This window comes from Orbicella franksi, chromosome 13, assembly GCF_964199315.1.
Source record: "Orbicella franksi chromosome 13, jaOrbFran1.1, whole genome shotgun sequence".
In the NCBI taxonomy this organism is placed as follows: Eukaryota; Metazoa; Cnidaria; class Anthozoa; order Scleractinia; family Merulinidae; genus Orbicella; species Orbicella franksi.
Window position 1 is genome coordinate 4,185,499 of NC_138157.1, and position 19,095 is coordinate 4,204,593.

The 19,095-nt window shown below is 39.7% G+C and overlaps 2 protein-coding genes and 1 long non-coding RNA gene across 3 annotated transcripts; 1 reads left to right on the forward strand and 2 right to left on the reverse strand.

Annotated features, from left to right (window-relative positions):
- Nucleotides 1-2,392: 2,392 nt before the first annotated feature.
- LOC145465259 (histamine H2 receptor-like) lies at nucleotides 2,393-3,856 on the forward strand. The gene has a single exon (XM_081449037.1). It carries the CDS (start codon nucleotides 2,526-2,528, stop codon nucleotides 3,552-3,554), a length of 1,029 nt encoding a protein of 342 aa, XP_081305163.1. The 5' UTR covers nucleotides 2,393-2,525; the 3' UTR covers nucleotides 3,555-3,856.
- A 1,794-nt stretch (nucleotides 3,857-5,650) lies between these two features.
- Nucleotides 5,651-9,628, reverse strand: LOC145465274 (uncharacterized). Its single transcript, XR_014041552.1, has 3 exons — nucleotides 7,373-9,628; nucleotides 7,054-7,262; nucleotides 5,651-6,560 (listed from the first exon to the last, which is right to left on the reverse strand). It is a non-coding gene; the product is annotated as an uncharacterized LOC145465274 (long non-coding RNA).
- Nucleotides 9,629-10,404: 776 nt separating this feature from the next.
- Nucleotides 10,405-15,024, reverse strand: LOC145465485 (transcriptional enhancer factor TEF-1-like). Its single transcript, XM_081449270.1, has 2 exons — nucleotides 12,953-15,024; nucleotides 10,405-10,736 (listed from the first exon to the last, which is right to left on the reverse strand). The coding sequence occupies exon 1, from the start codon at nucleotides 13,827-13,829 to the stop codon at nucleotides 12,960-12,962; it is 870 nt and encodes a 289-aa protein (XP_081305396.1). The 5' UTR covers nucleotides 13,830-15,024; the 3' UTR covers nucleotides 10,405-10,736; nucleotides 12,953-12,959.
- Between the last annotated feature and the right edge of the window lie 4,071 nt (nucleotides 15,025-19,095).

Consider the following 19,095-nt stretch of genomic DNA (forward strand, 5'->3'; position numbering starts at 1 on the left):
AGTGATGTTTTTTTCCTGCTTAAGGCTTTACCTTAAATTGCACAGTTCCTGTCAGTTGTTTCAGTTTTACTCGAGATAATAATAAAATCCGAGAGATTTCTTCTCGCTTCTATGTTTTGGAATAAGAAAGCTTAATACAAAAGAATAAATTTGACATTTCGTTTGATTGTAGCATCACTAAATTATTTGCAAATTGAAGAATTTCACTAAAAATGTGCTGTAGTCACCTTTCAGACTTAGAAAACCTGATCATCTTGAAATTTCAGCCCTTCAGAGAATTCATTTAAATTAGAAAAACCCGATTTGCGCACATAGAGATGATTTAATGCTTTCAAGTTTCCGTTACATCAATTAAATGTTGCTAAGAGACGGCATCACTGTGACAAAGCTGCTGATAAATTTAATTTTTCTACTACAGCTGTCGCCTTTTTCTTGAGCCCCGTCCACACTACGCGGAGAAATTTGAAAACGCAGCTTTATTTCTACGGTTAGGCCTACCGTCCTCACTAATCCGTCATGAAAACGGAGCTTTTCGACAACGCTCTTCAAACAGGAGGAATTTGAAAACGTCGGCTTTGCATTTTAGTGTGGACGGGAAACATTTTGAAAACGAAGCTTTTCGAAAACGATGACGTCACGATAATCATATGATTTCCTCGCCCGAGTTTTCCTCAAACACAATCCAAAATGACCGCTGATTGTCGCGTTATTAAACTCCTCTGTCGTAGTGTGAACCGAAAACATTTGATGCGTTTTCAGAGTGAAAACACCGTTTTCAAATTCTACGGTGGGGTGTGGACGGTTGCTCTTCAGTGACTGCAAAAGAGTTGTAATACTGTTCCAATACCAAAACAAAATGTGGTAACAGTTTTTTGAAAGGGCATTATTTGGGTGTTATTTCCCCGCTGAAAGGTGCTGATAAAATTAACCAAATCTACAGCCAAAAGTTTATCGTTTCAATTGCAAGCTAATGCCTATATTGCAAAGTGTGTAATAGTTGACGTCGATAAACTATGTCTGCTTTGTTATTGCGGCTTAGACTTAATCTGTCCGTATCAGAAAAATTCTTCTCTCTCTATCCGTAGAGATTCAGTGTCACGGAAATGTAACTTAAATTTACACGTGACGTGGATTTTTATAGGGTAAGGTCATTTGCCGTATCAAATTCAAATGTCGAACCAAATTGTCGCTTTTTAGCTGTACTGACTTACACGTGTAGGTCAGTGGAGCGATGTAAAATGCGTATGCGAATTTATTTACTTGCAACGTTCGGCATGGATTAGTATTATTATCTATTTAACCTCAAATACAAAGAAGTATCGATATAATCGCCTTTTTTAATTAAAAGGACTCCGTGTGAATACTGGCGGGCTCTTTATTTCTCCTTTCGGTCTCAAAACAGATAAACAAAAAGATCATTTGCCTATCGTAGAAAAGTAAGAAGACTTTAGAGATTAAAGGCTGTATCTTTTTATATGATCCTGTTAGTTGCGCAGAACATTTACAAGGATTTAGTCTTAAAGATAGAAACAGCCCGGGTTCATATTTCCGACAAGTTTACTAGCGTGAAAATTTAAACTGAGCTTCGGATTGAGGTACGAATTATGTCTTACGCTACTATAATGAACAAAAAATTATATGCAAAGAACTGGTGTGAAATTTAACCGCTAGTGTTGCATCCAATTTTCTGCACGCAACGCCGAGGATATTCCCTCAGGGAAATCATATTGCTGTCTATTAGAAACTGCGATTTTTAAAACAATGACGGTCTTTGTTTTAAGAGTTCTTTAAAAATAAGTTTCTATCAGCCTATGATTTTTACCCATCGTGTTTTTATTATTGTTTAGATCAAATAGACACAAAATTCCTTGCTTTTTAGAAAGGACTTGCTATGAAGTTACTTTGTTTGAAGAGAGAAAATTATGACAAAAAGATCCAAAATTTTCCCACAATCACAATTTTGAATTCTTGAAACCCCATCGCAAAATCAAATTTGACGAGCTGTAATTCAATTCCATAATTATAATCTCTTATTTCTCCTCCAAATTAAAATACTTCTTCTCCTTTGCTCTTAAGAATCTTTTATCCAATTTATTTTGGTGGTACTGATTTGACAAAATATATGGAAATAAGAAAAGGACTGATAATCAGCTGGGACACTTTCCCTCTAAAACAGTTTTTTAATTATCCAGTGCAATATTCTATGTGTAAGGCAAAAATTAGCGAAAGTAATAAGCGACGTTTCAACATTGTCGGATGTCATTTTCAAGTGAATATGTAGGTTAGTTCTTGCTTTATAAATAGATCTACAATTATGCGCATAAGATGGCAAATACGTTAAGTGAAAAGAAAGCAAGAAAAAAGTGGCTATTTTATTTAGAAACTATGTTATTTGAAGTTTGCAAAAAGTTGTATCTTGACATGCCATACGAATACCTTTTCTACTTTTTTTGTGTTTCTAGAGCAAGAATTTGAGTACGTCTAGCTGTCTGAAGTCTTAGCACAGCTTCAAGTTTGACTGCGAGATGGGTCTGGGAGCGAGCCACTGTCGAGGTGTCTGGGCGCCAAGAGAAGTGTCACTCACCACTCTGTCCATAGCTGCAGTTTTCTGCTTTGTTACAGTTCCCGGTAATCTGCTGATTATCCTGTCTGTTCTGATGGATCCCAACAAGAATCTCCGACGCACTCCTTACATTCTACTCATTTTAAACCTGGCCATCACGGATCTGATCGTGGGTGTCATGGTGGAACCCCTGTCAATGTACACACACTGGAATGAGGCGCATGGCCTGTCAATCAACTACTCGTGGCTGTCGCAGTTTGTCTATTTCATGTGTTGTACCGCCTCGCTTCTCAGCCTGTGCATTCTCACAATTGACCGGTACCTGGCGATTACCTCACCCATGTGGTACCGTGCTAACATGACAAACACACGCGTCCTACAAGCCTCCATCTTCATCTGGGTGTTGTCAATTTCTTGCAGCGGCGCACTGTTTGCCACTGGCTTCGTCACATACGCCTTTATCTTCGCCACCTTGACGCTAATCTGCGCGATTTTCATTTTGGCCTTCACGTACGTCCGCATATTTTTGGTTGTGAAACGGAAAGTCAAGGAGCTAAACAACTTGCATCAAGGCGATGCTGAACGGAAGAAAGCCCAAGAAAGAAACATGGTGTGGGAAAGAAAGCTGACCAAAACCCATCTGACGATGCTGCTCGCCTTCCTGGTGTGCTATGGCCCTGCGTGTATCATGATTTATCTCATGAATACGTGCAGCATTTGCAGCTGTGAAGTCATTCATTGGTTACGAGACATGCACTTTGTGTTAGTCACACTGAACTCGTTGATCAATCCATTGGTCTACGCTCTAAGGCTTCCTGGATTTCGGAAAGCCATCCATTTCTTCCTGCGTCCTTGTCTTTGCTGTGGAAGGGGAGTGGTGGCACCGGATCCCAGTCTGGAAACATCTCAGCGCGGTGAAACAGACGTCACTCAATCTACCAATGTGCATGTTAGCTACCATCCTGAAAGAGGGCGATCATCTGTCCGATGAGGAGAATGTAGCCTGGCGTTGTCATTGGGACGCAGGTCGCCGTCATGGTTTTTCCCGCTATAAACTGCCTCTAACTAGGTTTTTTTCTCGGTAGTCCCCAATTCAAATCCAAAGCCACGCCGTGTAAATAGTCACCTCGCCAACCTACTGTTATTTGGAAATCTTAGCTATGCTCTATTTGATTTTAATGTTGTTTCTTGCGTTCTTTTTATTTATTTTTACTGATTTCAAATATGATCAGACTACAAACGCACGTTTGACGATCGTGATTCTGACGTTCCTCAGTGCTACATACAATATTTCATGAACTAAATACAAGGGTATATAAATAACATACAAGTGTAAATTACAACTAAATTATCAGGACGATGTAATGTTAGGTAATGGATCAAAGAACAATTGAATAGAACAGCGGCTTTCAGCTGATCGTTAGAAGGCTTTTAATCCACTTCGATTTCCTCAAATGAATTGTCACCTCGGACGTTCTTGATATAAGAAATATAATTAACTTTTAACGCTTTAAAAGCACTCCAAATAGTCTAAAACAACGTTTTAGATCATTTGAGAGAAAAAAATTCCATTGGTGGCCTTGGTAGAGCTCAATAATGGTGTGGAAAAGGTGAGGCCAAGAATGAGGTAAATCAGAAGATGTAAATAACTTGAAAACAGTAAACTCAATTTGAATTGCCAAATATTAATACTGCCGTTATTATGTTACTGAGCGACAGAGCTTGATGTTTAGTGTAATCAGTTGGGCAGTGCTGGCGGTCCTCCATTTCTTGTGAATAAGTTAAATACAAGTTAAGAATTAAATCTAAGCTAACTGTAACAATTCTTGGCTGAAGTAAAACAAAGATGCAAAGGCTTTCTTCTTCTTCAATATTTCCCATTTTCCCCAAATCTCTCTCAATTCTTCAAGGTTTAGAAGGTCTTGTATGCAATATCAAGCATACCAGTACAACACCTTAGACCCGCTTTATTGTAACATACAAGGGTAATTTCGAGACGAGCGAAAAAATATCACAGAAACAGTAACTTAATGCTCTTAGTGTTGTCGTTATTATTAGCCGTAACTTCGGCTTCGGTACTCCAGTACCCGGGGAGTACTTCCATATAAAAAGGACAGGGGGGTGCTCATCGGAAATTTTAAAAAGAACCCCTAAGGGATACCAAGATCCTGTTTTGTGGGCGTGGCTTGAAATGTTTTTCATCCCTGAGAGGTATCAATTCTAAAACAACACATTATCTCATGTCATATTTTTTGGGGGCTCAACACCCTAAAAGGTACCTAAAAATGTATGGGAGGTCCCCCCCCCCCCCGAGCTCCACTACAGCACAGGTATTCTTGGCCATGGGACGCAAGATAACGCAGGTTTAGGCAGGTCTGCAAATAGAGCAATAGAGTGAGAGAGTCTTGTGCTAGCACGGTATTTCGAACCTTATCCTTGACTCATTGCAAGTCTATGTCGCAGTAATACATCAGCTAAATTTTATAAGGGCGAAGATTTTCTAACGTCACTGTCTTTGTTTTAGAGCAGGCATTAAAGGAATTGATTTCAAACATTTAAACAGCTTGTGAAACTTAGTGAATTGGTGCAAGTTTTAATTTAGAAGTCATTGGGTAATTATTAATTTCACGGTGGACAAGCTCCAGCCACTCAGTCAGTCTGTAAAAATACCAGTCCAGGGTGGACCTAGCTGCCATATCCCACTTTCTGCTATGAACTTTAGTGTTCTTGCATGACGATTTTTCTCAGACAAATTAGACAACAGTGCATTCATGAAATTTTCAACCCTGTTAACATGAGATTTCATAATTTCCAGTGTATATGGTTTAAGTAAATCTTCTTCCCTCAACCCAACTGTAGTACTCATGCTACACATGTTTCCTTTGCTAACATTAGCATAAGGAGAAGGATGAGTAGCAGCTTGATTTAATTCATTATTAGCCCAGCTCTGCCAGCTCATATCAGCACGTGGTTGAAACTCTAAAGTACATAACCTGTCACAAACATTAAAAGCATTACCCTCTAACATTTCCATTTCATCAGTATGTTGCTTCCAAATACTTATTTTAAGTATTTCTTGTTTCTCCCCCAAACTGACACACTGTAAAATACCTTGAAAGTCCCTATTTCCTACCCTATCCCCAAAGTTCCAGCATGTCAGACTTCCTACTGACATAGTTTAAGTTGGCTGGATTCAGGAGCCCCATCATCAGAAAATTGAAACATGAAATGATATGTGCTTTCCTTGAACTCACCAAGTGAGTTTACGTGACAAATGAGGAAGTCTCAAGTGCAAATCAGTTAGCATATATACCATCACAGTTATTACTCTAGAAACAGCCAGTGCATTGGGGATTTAATTGACTAGGCCAATGTCAAGACTCCTCACAAAAATTTCCACCCGCTTATCAGAAATACTTATACATGCATGTTGCAAGGCACCAAGAGTTCAGAATTGGGATCAAAAACTGACGATTGAGCTTTACAGACAAGGGCATACTTTTGTCTAAACAAAAAGTTTTGATACTTCATAAGCACAGCTCACTTCAAGGCCTCTACTGAATTTTGATACTACTCCATTGTCTTGTCAAACAAGCTTTGGATATATTTTTGCCAGTTGAGCCCTGAAATCAGCATATACATGGTTTGATTGTCAGCAGTAGATGGCACATAATCCCAAGCCCCATATAGTGATTGTTCTTTTCCTACATGCATAAATTCTAAGACAGTTTTGGTTTTGTGTCTTCTTCTATATCTAATAATAGAATTGACATTTGTGCTCATCTCATAAGTTGTACTAGTATTTTGTCTCCTACTGACAGAAAACCCTTTTTGCTCAAGTTAAGATTTAAATTTGTTGTACTGCTCATTTAATTCATTAACTCTCTCTCCTCTTGCTGCTGAACTTGGACTGTCTTTTCTTTCACACTTCTTTCAAGCCTTTCAAGTTCCCCCTCAGCTGCATCATGTTGAGCTACCGAGGTTTGTACTTGTTTGTCTGTAAAAACAAACTCAAATATTCAGAAGTCAATTGCAGGTAAAAAACAAGAGAATGGTCATAAAATTTAAGTCTGTTTACTAAAAGATGAAATAAATTATTTTTAATTTATAAAATTTGTTGTGATTTTAATATATGAAAAAGGAGAAACTTATTTAACGAATAAAGAAGCCTGAGCAGTGTATTACACTGTGATAAAGCATGACGGGCATTTCAGAACATGAGGAAAACATAGAACACATGAGCTGCAGGTGAGTGTTTTCTACATTTCTCAAGTGTTCTCAAATGTCCGGAGTGCCTTATCACAGTGTAATACACGGCTTAGGCTTCTTCATTTGCTTTATGATATAGAGGTAACGTGACGAAAACAATAAAAAAGCTTTTTCTATGCTTTATACTCTGATAAAACATGGGTTTTTGACCAACCAGAGCGTGCCCAGGGTCCTATCTATATAATAACGCCTTTTAATACTATACACTCTTTGATATTTACCAGTTTCATCCAGGTGAGCCTTTTTAGTGTGAAGTTTTTCTTCGATTTTCCTGTTTTCTTCATTTAATTGTCCCTTCCTTTTCAAAGCTACATGTGAAGTTGAACTTTTCCAAAACTCATGAAAAAAAAACTCTCTTCCAATCACGGCGTCCAGGGTGAGCATTGGGCTTGCTGCACTTTTTGCTTTTTCCCGGCTCGACCGTCTTCGACTACAACAAGAAAGAAATTAGTTGTTATTCATGAGTCTCTGAAATCAAAGATGACCGCCAAGTCAAGACACGTATTGGGTCAAAGCCATGCTCAGCACTATTTTCTTTACCTCTCATTCCCTTCATACGGTCCATATGAGAAATCGCTAGTAAAAGGTCCTTTCACTGTGGTACTGTATGAATGGCCGATGCCAGTGATGAATCCAATATGGCGGCCAACAAGAAGCTTTTAGTACCCGATAAACTCTGAGTTTAAACGAACTAATTTATAGCTTTCTGCTCCCAAAGTCAGAACAAGTGAGGGCGAAATACATCGACAAAGCCTTTTGATTTCACATTAGGGAGGTTACAAAAAGTAAATATACTGGAGAAATTCGCAATTTCCTCCACGATATAGTCTTTCCGCTCTCACAAACAATCCTATGGATGGGTCCCGAAATTAAAAAGAAACGCTAATAGGGGGAAACTGTCCCTACCCCGGAAAAAGACGGTTTAGTCCGGATTTACTTCCGAGTGGGCGTTAAACAGATGTCATTATCCGTCTCTAGCGGAAATATATGCGATCGAAACTATTAGAAATCCGTAGCTGGAAGTTTGGGCTATTATATGAGGGCTAAATATAATCATATTGGTTCTCGTAACCAACAACGAGGGTCTTTTGAAAGCAACATTATTTTGAGCACAAACAAGCGACGCCATCGGCGGGCCGCTTGGTAAGGAGACCAAAAGGACGCTATGCTATGGGAGGAAAAAATCACCGTGATTCTTGCGTGGAGAGAGGCGCGTGGGAGGTAAGTGACACGCTAAAGTATTACAACGAGCTCAATACACACCGCTTGCTTCGGAGTCCAGCAAACTGTAAGGTTATTGCATCTGCGTGACATTTGTGCCTCTGCGTGACATAGCATTGTCACACACCACCACTCAGAGATTTTGTCTACCTCTTTCAACCGGTCGAAACCTAACTAATTGGCTCTGAAACTAAAAAGATAGAGTCTCACCATCCCCTCCAAACTTAAACCATGCTATTTGACACATACAAAGATTGATAACAAAAAGAAAGGGAGTCAGGCAATAAAGCAAAAACAAAGTATTTTATTAAGCAAAGCGTCTGCAAAATATAAAGCGAAAAAGGGTGTCTTTATAATGGTTATTACAACTTGAACCTCTAATTAATAAGAATTAAGCCTATACCGTGGCAAGAGCACTGGGAGACGAAATGGCTGGAAAAGTTTCGAATCTTTTTAATAAAAGATTGTTAGAAAAGAGTCCAGAAATAGTCAATATCCTACATTATTATATGGAGAAGAGTGTTTTACTGGGAACTAAACCACTCGTAGATTCCATACACCACTTTATCCGGGACCCGAGTGGCGTATTTTCAGTATGTCACCTTTGTGAGTGTCGTATCGTTCAATGAAGTCACGATTCCCGCCTTTTGCTTTTGTTGAATTGGTTTCTCCATATAATAAAAAGAACATTACACGTTGGCTCGAAGATATGAATTTTATGTTCTCGTGGCAAGAACAATATCTCACGAGTGAGCGAAGCTCACTCGTGAGATATTGTTCTTGCCAATCGAACATAAAATTCATATCTTCTCGCCACCGTGTAATATCCCCTATTTATTAATTAGAGGATACTAGAGAATTTGTGCAACCACAACGGTGACCCTGAAGACAAGATCAGTTGAAAAGTCAATTTCAATTTGGAATCTTAAGATCTCTTCAGTTTGTCTGTCAGAGCTATTTCTCCAGCGCTAATTTAACCTGTCAAGGCTCTGTTCCGTTACAAACAAAACTGTAAATAATTTGTCGACTTTATTCTCCTTGTGGTTTTGTAAAGGACGGCTAAGAAACGTGCAAACATTTATAGCGCAGGTGCAAAACTATTGCGCCGCTCTCCACTGGAAACGTCTTGTCTTCGAGGTTTTCTTGTTGCTGTCTTCGAGGTATTAAGCGTAAATTCGCTAATGTCTTGATGTACCAAATCCTTAGAACCAACGGTAAAAGAAATGCATCCACAAGGAGAACTAAAGTCTGAAAAGTTTAACTAAAAGATAAATATATAATTATACCATGCCATAGAAAATACAGCCAATCACAATACAGGAAAACCGTTGTATACTGGACGATCCTTCCCATCATGATTTTGTTGGCCACTGTATTTTATACGGCGTGGTATAAAGTAGATATGAAACACTCTCTCGTGGTATATCATGAGATATCTCACCTGTAACTTGTATTTTCTTGGTGTACACACTCCCTTAAAGGGTCGTGGGTGTATCGAGAAAATACAAGTGACTCGAATACCATGCATAACTAGTATATAGCACTTTAACAGAAATGCAGGTGGCAGAAGTTCTTGCACGCTTATTAGTTCGTACTTATATTATTTATTGATAATAAATAATTGATAATAAATATCTAATAATTCATACTTATTGTTCATTTAATTAACTTCTAACAATGGTAAGTTCTTGCTTGTTATTTTGCTAGCTCTCAGAACACGCCATTATTTGGCTACGTCACGTGACTATTTGGACCACTGACTGAAGAAACGCTAAACCCTGAGTATGTGAAAAGTTTATGTGAAAAAAAAATAGTTCTCTGTATAACAAAATATATAATGTACAGTTTTTACATTTTGTATGAAGCTAATTTGCCGGTGAGTTCAACTGAGTTTATTGAACTTCTTCACTATTTAGTCTGAAGCCTTCAAGAACCGTAAATGTAGTCATTGCTAATCGCTTCCGATCAAAGAATTTTAAAATTATAAATAACGGAAAAAATAAGTTATCAAAGAGCGAAACACTTTCTAAGAGGTGCCAGACCAGAAGTGTGAAATCCGTGCCAAGCGCGAAAAACCAAGTCACGCTCAGTTTTGTGGTTGTAACTGATTTGCTGGATGAAAACAGGTTGGATCTGATTAGTGACTGAACATTTTGCTGGTTAAACCAATGAACGAACTTGTTAAACATAAAATCAAAGCAAAAAAGCAGCAAAATTAAGACATCATCGATTAAAAATATCTTATCTGTTACTTTTATAACGAAAGTAAACAGATTCCATTCAAACGCTTGAATCAATTTTAGTAACTTCTTGGCTTGCGAAGACTCATTTAAAAAGATCAATGTAAAGTGGGAGCAAATTGTCTCAGGTACATTTTAGGTTCTTAAAGGAATCAGAATTGATATTTACTCTAAATATATGTTAGAATAAACTAATTCTATCCCGCTATTCTATTCTATTCTTTCCAGTGTCACCATTTCTGAAGGACATAAGTTAAAAAATACTGACTTCCATAATTTAGTTGGTCAAACGCTTTCGAAAGCCATGCTAATGTCGACTAGACTATACAAGACTAGACTATAGACTATAATGGGACTTGTTATCAGTGTAGTGGCCTGGAGAGAGGAAATTGTGTAACAGCCCAAGTATATACCAGTCCTTTTCGGTTTCAAAAGATCTCTCGCTGCCAAAATAGACGTCAAGAGAAAACGTAAGATTAACCCATCACGGTCTCCAAGACATCTACAATAACTAATACACTTGAAATATATATGACAAGAATAAAGCTTAAATTTCGTTGACATCCTCATATCTACTTCATTTCAATCACGCTCGCTTTTCGTATTTCAAGTGTTCCCCAATTCTCACCCAATTCTTTCAGGAGGCTACTTAAAGACAGAATTTTGACAAAGAAAAGCTAACAACTTTACTTTATTTAAAAATGATTATACGGTTCCGATGACTGGCTTTGTAAAATCTCCATTCAACGTGGCACGAAAGCCGTCACTGGATCGAATGTCTTCCCCCACTGCCTCACAGATAACAGGTTTCTAGCTTTTAAAGGCTCTGAGGTTTCTTCCGGCTGTTAAATTGATTAAATTCGTTCTGATATCAATACACATCCGATACTTGATGTTTTTTTGAACGTTAGAACCGTTTGAAAGAGTCTCTGTGGATTTTTAAAATATCGCGCTTTGACACCGGCTGACACAAAAAGGTCAAAAACACATTTATCGTATCCCTGCCTCGTCCCCTGGTGAATAGCTTTTTACCTTGAAAATTGCCCACGCTCAATAAGGAAATCTAGGCAATAATGATCCGAAAACCGTTTAAGGATGAATTTGCCATCTTACTTACAAAGTTGAACACCATTACTTCATTGACAAACTGAATGTAGGCAGAAAATCCGAAACTTTAATTTTAGGGTCTTTCCATCAGTTTCAAGGCCATTAAAACAATTTCTAAGCAGTTTTCTTCACTTTTTAACCGGATGAAAACCTAAATCAGGGCAAAGCAAAGTTATAAGGGAAAGTTCTTTCACTTTGTAGCTCTGTTGGCAGCAAATATGAACCACAGCGGGAAGCAGTGGACCATGACACCAGTTAGAACTTCAGAGGTCTTACAAAGACCGCCCACTAGGACAACCATGTCATTAACAGTTCTTGGCGCTTACAAGGGATCAGTACGCCTTCACAACTATAGACAATGAGTAGGAGCTACTAATAAAGGATCCTAAAGTCCGGCGCAAGTACACTTATGGGCAGGGTCTTATAGAGGGAGTTGTGAACAAAAACGTTCGATGTTGTTTGTTTAGATCTAAGCCTTAGAATGACTATTGACGTCCTAATTCCAAGTTGTTAAGGGAAAATATTTTAAAAACTGCCAACTACGATCTCATTTTGTTTAACAACTTGGTTTCATTGGGCCAAACTGCACAAGGTTCAGAAAAACAATTGCTCAGTAACCATATTTCTAAGTGTGAAAACTCGGTAGTCTTCACTGTGCCAATCGGATGAGTGCTCCTCCACAATACTAGTAATGTATATATCAAAAAATACGATAAAAATCAAGTAAAACACATTAAGTAACTGAGCTTCCCTCAAGCGAAAATTAAATAGCACTTGAACAGAGCTGGTGGATTAAGGCTACCCTGACGAAAGTGTGAACCGAGACAAGCGAAAACAGTGAACCATGGCGAACAAAGGATCTGGTGATAAGGGTAAACATTGAATTTGTTTTGGAAGAATAGGTAAGCAAGGTCGATGAAAGGAAAGCAAGGAAAACACAGCAATGACATGTCAACCGTTTAGACGGGCAGCAGGTGGAACAAGAAGCAAAGAAAAGAAAAACACAGCTTAAAAAAGAGGCAAGTTAATTCGGAAATTCTCCCGTCAAAAAAAAAGGAGCAAAAGTACAAACCATTCTTGAAATGAAGCAAGCAAATTACGTATTTTTCGTTGAAGATAGCTAACAAGGGTTTCATGAAAATAGGCTAGTTACTGAAAGGAAAGAAAATAAAATTAAACAAATCGATTTGACAAGTAGAGTGATTACAGTAGGTTAAACCGAACTTTAGTCGAAGTCAAAAGCTTTCCCATTCACATAGATCTCTGGACATCAAACAAGCAATATCTTCTGATTGATCTTACTGCTCGAAAAAAAAAATATTTCAGGTAACACAATAGCGGGGTGGGTAACGCACTTGCGACAGGTAATTAGACAAAGGAAGAAATCGGCTAACCGGAAAGATGATTTTAAATCTACTCTATAGGCAAACCAGGGCATAAGTCCGTTATCTAAAAAAAAAAACAAAATGAAAGCGTTATAACGCCCGCCTTTTAAAATAAAATCAAATTATAAATGTATGAAATAAATTTAAAATATCTGATTTATAATTACCACTGTTTCACATATCCGAGAAATCGATAGAGGGACAAGTTTGATCGGCGTCGTACACCAGATAGTCGTCAAATGTTGGCGTCTCGGGCAAAGACGATGCCGAACCGCCAAGAACGCACGTCGAAATCACAGGCTCGTCCTTGCATCTCGAACTGTAGATCACTTCAGGGATTGCGCGCCATGAATGTGCATTATTGCTCGCGCTGTTACTATACTGTGGAGAATATCCTTCTTGCTGTTCCCTGTAGTTTAACTCCTGTGTGATATCCGGTACTTCCCAAGTCAGACTGCTCTGTAAAGCACTGTCATGAAAGCTGGTCTCTAGTTTATTAGAAGGAGTACGAGGGGGTGTAAATTCTGACATGCCTGTTTGATGCTCTCTTGTCACCGGAAACTGCAGCTTCGGGGGAGTACGGGGTCGGGGAATTTCCACCATTAACTGTGCATGTTGGTTCGGGCCCGGAGCGGAATAGCACTGTAATAGCGCAGGTGGAGGACCTGGCGGAATATCAGAACAGGAAGAGGATTCATAACCTTCGTTCGCCTGGTGAACCACAGGCGACAAGATCTCGGCGGAGGACATGGTCATCATTTCCTGAAGGCCATCGTTTATATATGTCTTCTCTTTAATTCTGGACTGAAATTGGCGGATTTTTTTCCTGGCCAAGACTTGAATGTGACTGGCGACTTGTTTTCGAGTTCGAACCTTGCCAGTTTTCATAAGGATGTATCTCGCAATCAATTCATTCCTGCCGTACATCTTGTCTTTTGTCGACAACATGATCTTTTGTCTTCCGCACGGCGGGTAGATCGCGAGCGCCTCTTGAAAACTTGTTTCGATTTCGCCGGTCCATAAGCCCTCGGCTTCACCGGACATGTCTTCGGCAGCTAGACTGAAAGCCGTTTTCTCAAGACGTCCGCTGTTGACACTGTTCTTTGCCTCGTCTCTCTAAAACGCTTCGCCTTGACATAGACTCTTAAACTACACGGGACACGGAGATCTTTGTTTTGCGTATTTTCAAGTTCCGCTTGGTCCGCAAAATTCAAACAGGAGTTGTTAATGAAGCCAAGGATACGTGTTCAAGAGGAGAGGCTATCTTTCAACTAAACTACTAAAAAGAAAGCCCGTCTTCACGTAACCACGGCCGCTATCTCGCTTCTCGTTTGCCAAACTCTATTTGACCAAAACCTAATAGCACTCATGGTATATAGCGGTGGGAACATGCATAATTGATCGGCTCCTGAAGATTGTTTGACTTAAATCATTAATGCTCTCATGTAGTTAAAGAGCTAAAAGTTTAGTTGAAGTACTCCACAAAGCAAAGCAATCCTAAGGTAACAGCGCGATTTCTCTCTGCTTTTATCGAAAGAAGCGACGTGTGAACAAGTCTCTTTGATGCTTCTTTCGCCAATATGACGTTCTATGGGGTGCGAAGTTTTCAAACGTTTTTTTGGATAGCTCATATAGTTTGCTCAAGCTCCAGATCTACAAAACTTTTTTTCTTAGTTGAACAAGTCTGCTCTCACGCGCCCATTGACAAGTTTGTTTCTTGAACTGCAAGCAAAGACAGAATGCTTGTATGGATGCAAACGTTCCGGGCCGCTAAAACTACCGAGCGTGTCCCCGTTCGCGGTATAATTAGCGCTCCGTTCAATTTTACGCTTCATTAGCTTTTTAAACAAATCAGACAGGTGAGGTCTTGAATTAGTCAAGAGTTAAGAGTTCTCGCTTGATCTCTGATCAGACTGGTTGTTTACACTTTGTGTACCGGACTTAGTAGTGGTTAACAATTGATTATCGCGATAACTGTGAGTCAAACGTCCTGTGGGAATTAGAGGGCAAAAGGGTCGACGAATGTAGTTAATAGATGGTCTTACAAGATTCTTGCAAGATTAGCTGAGCGTTTCGTTGGTTCTAGCCTTGCTGAAAAGGTTTTTCCCACTAAATCCCGTTTTCCTCCTTTACCTCTCTTAACCAAACAGAAGCCATAAAACCAGCTACGGTTGATATGGATTTCGTCTTTAAAACAGCTGGGTAAGATTTTTTTAAAATTTAACCGTAAAATGCTGAACCCGGGTTTATTTATTCTCCATCGTTTGTTTTTTTTTTTTTTTTCTTTTGTAGCTTTACAGTTCAACCTGTCAACGCAGTTTGTAGACAAAGACTTTTGTGTCATAAAAACTTTTGATATCTTTATTTAGGGAAAATATATTTTCAAGGGGTTCCTGATTGGTTCGAAGCTGTGCAATACCAGGTGATACCACCCACCGTTTTCCTTCTCTCTCTTTCTTATACTGCTAACTCGAATTGTAGTATCGTGTTTATCTACCTCTGGCTTTTTTTCTTGCAAAACGATGTGATCATAAAGCCACAAATGCCGGGACCTGTTTGGATTTTTAAGGGCGCGTGTTGACATCATGCCATTCATGGTATTTCCTACGATTGGCCTGTGATTATTCTTTAGCAAGTCCTAAAATCGGAGTTTTTCATGTTTACTTCATCGTAAAATCAATATCACAAAAAATGTACAAATGACGCACGACAAAAATATATTTTTTTGAACACGCAAAACACAAAAATACCTTGCTAGTAGTTTGCTCTTACGTGTGATCTTGGAAACTAATTATGGGTCACATGTATTTGAATTTATCACGCATCATTGAAGTGTTCTTGGCAGTTAGAAAAAACCAGTCACGGAATTTCAGGCTTTTAAGTATCATTAAACGCATTAGGAGCATCTTTGGGTAAAGAAACTTCACGCAAAATTGCAACATAAACTAAATACAACTGATGGCTAAATTTCAGTTTTGTACTTTGCCTTTATCTACTAAAAACCTTGTTTGACACCCGGAAGGCAAAAACTCAAGCGATTGACATGCAGTGATATAGATAGTGTATTGAGTCCCAGGTACGTTTCATCTTAGCCAGGTGACCACAACGTCAAAAAACTGACAACCTTGACCGAATGATAAAAAAGAGGCGCGGTCTGTACACGAGCAATGTAAACTCAGCCCAAGCTCGTGTGAAATGGCGGGGGTGTTTTCCACCATGAGGTCAGTCTGTAGATAAAATGTTGATCAGATTGTCCGGACAGGTTCGCGAGTACCCACTCCTGGGCTGTGTTTTTAAAAATTGACTACAAAAACCACTCATCGGTCCATGGAATGGCTCCCAATTCTGTTTACGCTGTCCGACCACAATGTTTCACTACCCCTTCCATTTTTGCTCATGAAACCAAGAATTCATGAGACTGCAAGGAAAAGCAGACCGTGATCGTTGCGTATGTCTCAATCACTCACGCAGCTCTGCTTTGCTTATCTCCGCGAAAAATGTTACTGTTACGCGGGCCTTTTTTTTTTCCTGCGATTTTATGGCGGTTGTTATTCACAGGCGACCGAAAACTCCTAGACCGTCGAAACGTCAAGATTTAGAAGGGTGTCAATCATCTCCGCCTCCTTTCCGAAAGTTACGCAAAAATTAACTTGGCTCTTTTTAGTTTTCAGTTGTCTCTAAACGTGAAAATGCATGGGTGTCTGGAGAACCCGAATAGCGAATAGCGAATAGCGAATAGTCGCGAATAGCGAACAGCGAATAGTCCCTAATAGCGAATAGCGAATAGTGCGAATAGTGCGAATAGTGGCGAACAGTCTCGAATAGTGGCGAATAGTGGCAAATAGTGGCAAATAGTGGCAAATAGTGGCAAATAGTGGCAAATAGTGGCAAATAGTGGCAAATAGGGTACCCAGTATCTCGCAGTTAACCTCGTAGCAACTTGGGATGGGATTTTTCCGCTAAATAGCACACTGACGCTTATCAGGACAAAGGTGTTTCTGAACATAATTTCTTCTGTTTTAACCGCTGCAAAAGCGTAAATACGTCTTTATTAGGTTATCCTTGTGTTTTCTGTTTTCTTAATGTCGGCGATGGACAGCCTACTAGCCTGAGTCCGGAGAAGAAAAGGTAATAAATTCACTGAAATTCTGTTGCTTATTTGGATAATTAATTAACGCTGGATATTAGATCTAAAGCGGTGACTATTGACGGCGGTCACTATTCGCCACTTTTCGCGACTGTTCGCAACTATTCGCACTATTCGGGACTATTCGCTATTCGCTATTCTGGTTCTCCAGACAACCAAAATGGATGACATATCCTGTGTTACTCATCTCAGGTACCAAAAGATGAAAAAGTTGATTAGTCAGAATCTGAGAGCTCCTGCGAAATCGTGCTCTATTTCTGACGACATTTATTTGACCGTTTGACATTCAAAAATGTTTATTTTTAATGAGCAATTTTGTCGGGTTCCTCAGCGGTCATTCGCATGATAAATGACAACAAAATATCTTCACTTACTAAATTATCTGTGGTTAATTTGATGCCACCAACGGGCCCTATTTTAAGCCAAGGAAAGCCAAGGATGCTGTCCTATATTTTATTGAAAGTGGTCGAGACCAGAGCACAGATGACCACAGACCGTTTGTTTCCTTGTCTTGTGAAATACATTGACTTAACTAGGCCAGGTAGCAGAACAAGTTGGACCGGGGCTCTCTCCCCCACAGAGGCTCAAAGGTTTTTTTTTTTCAGGTGGGGAGAATCCGCTGAACGATATGAGTGCAGTCGACTTTGCGCCTGCACTCACCTCGTACAGTGGCTTTATATAACGAACGTTTCGAACCTCTGCGGAGGAGAGAGGGACTGAGTAGTAAAACGAACATTTGGGCTAATTCCGCGGATTCCCGGTTTGAATAGTAAGCTTTACTTTCCTTTGCAAAAGAAGTTTTCTTTTACTGTTACTTTTTGTTTGGAGTTTAAGTTTAGACATTTTTAAAACAGCAGGACACAAACAAAAGCAGAAAACTTCAGTGGAGCGTTATAAATCACGCTATTGATTGATCCCCCGTGTTTTGCACAGTGTCCCTGGGTAGAGAAAGGCTCTGCAAGACCTGTTTCTTGTTCAAGAACATAAACACGCCCTAACTGATAAAAATGGAGAAGAGACCTCTCGATTCAAAATCCAGCATGCTAACGCCATTGTCTCTAACAGCCTTAAAAACTGTTGCCCAGTTCTTTCAAGAGTGATTGTTTAATAAATTGTAACAAGCTGTTCTAGTATTTTTGTATTCAACCCTGGTGGAGGACCATTCTATTGGGGGAGGGGGGGAGCTGGCGCATACAACATCTCCTTTGTGGGACCGAAGCGAAGGGTTGTCTGATATATTTGCCACTTCACTGCATTGTTATCTCACTGGGGATTTTTCTTTTTAACATTTTATGTGGTGAGTGAATTAGAAGTTTAAGCATTTAAACTGTGGTTAATGGGCTCTGTAGTCTACATCATAGCTGTCATCTAAGGTTGTCACCAGTTTTGTTATCTTCCCCCTATTAGCCATTGTGCAATAGCCTTAGGTCAATGTCCAAAGCAACTCAATCGTTTTACCACATGGGAAATCATACGACAAAGCTCCCAGTGATTTTCCACCATGCTCTCGTGTGATTTCGGCGTGCTGTACCCCTCCCAACTCCTTCAATCCCCAGTTAGTAAAATCCCATTGTTTTCTGACCCTGTCCCAGTTGTGAGCTAGTATTCAAGCTAGGCCGTTCTCCGCTTTCCCCTCCCTCCCTTCCTGTATTGGTAGCTTTGTCCTTTCCCATCTTTTTCCTCCATGTGGTTGTAATTACCTTTCGTGAGAAGGTGGCTTTCGCCTGCTGAACCTTCTCGGTTTATTCACTACCACGTTCTATTTGTTATATTGCGTGTAAACCATAGCTGCTTAGTCAATAAAGGTTTTTGGTGGTAGGGAAGTGCAACCTAGGCTGCACTTTGCCCCACAGTAAGTGCTATGGCCACTCTTGGAAATAGGTCCGGATCTCTCCAGGATGGTGTCATCGCACCATCTGACCTATTGTCCTCCCAGAGGGGCACCCCCTCCTGGTCCATCCTATGTTACTCCCAAGGAAATAGGTCCGGATCTCTCCAGGATGGTGCCATCGTACCATCTGACCTATTGTCCTCCCAGGAGGGCACCCCTCTTCTGGTCCCCTTAGTAACATAGATTCCCCTAGAGACGCCGCTACTCTAGGGGAGATAGGCTCTGTCTTCCCTGCCACCCATGTTTTGCCACTATAATCGGTGTTTTGTTTC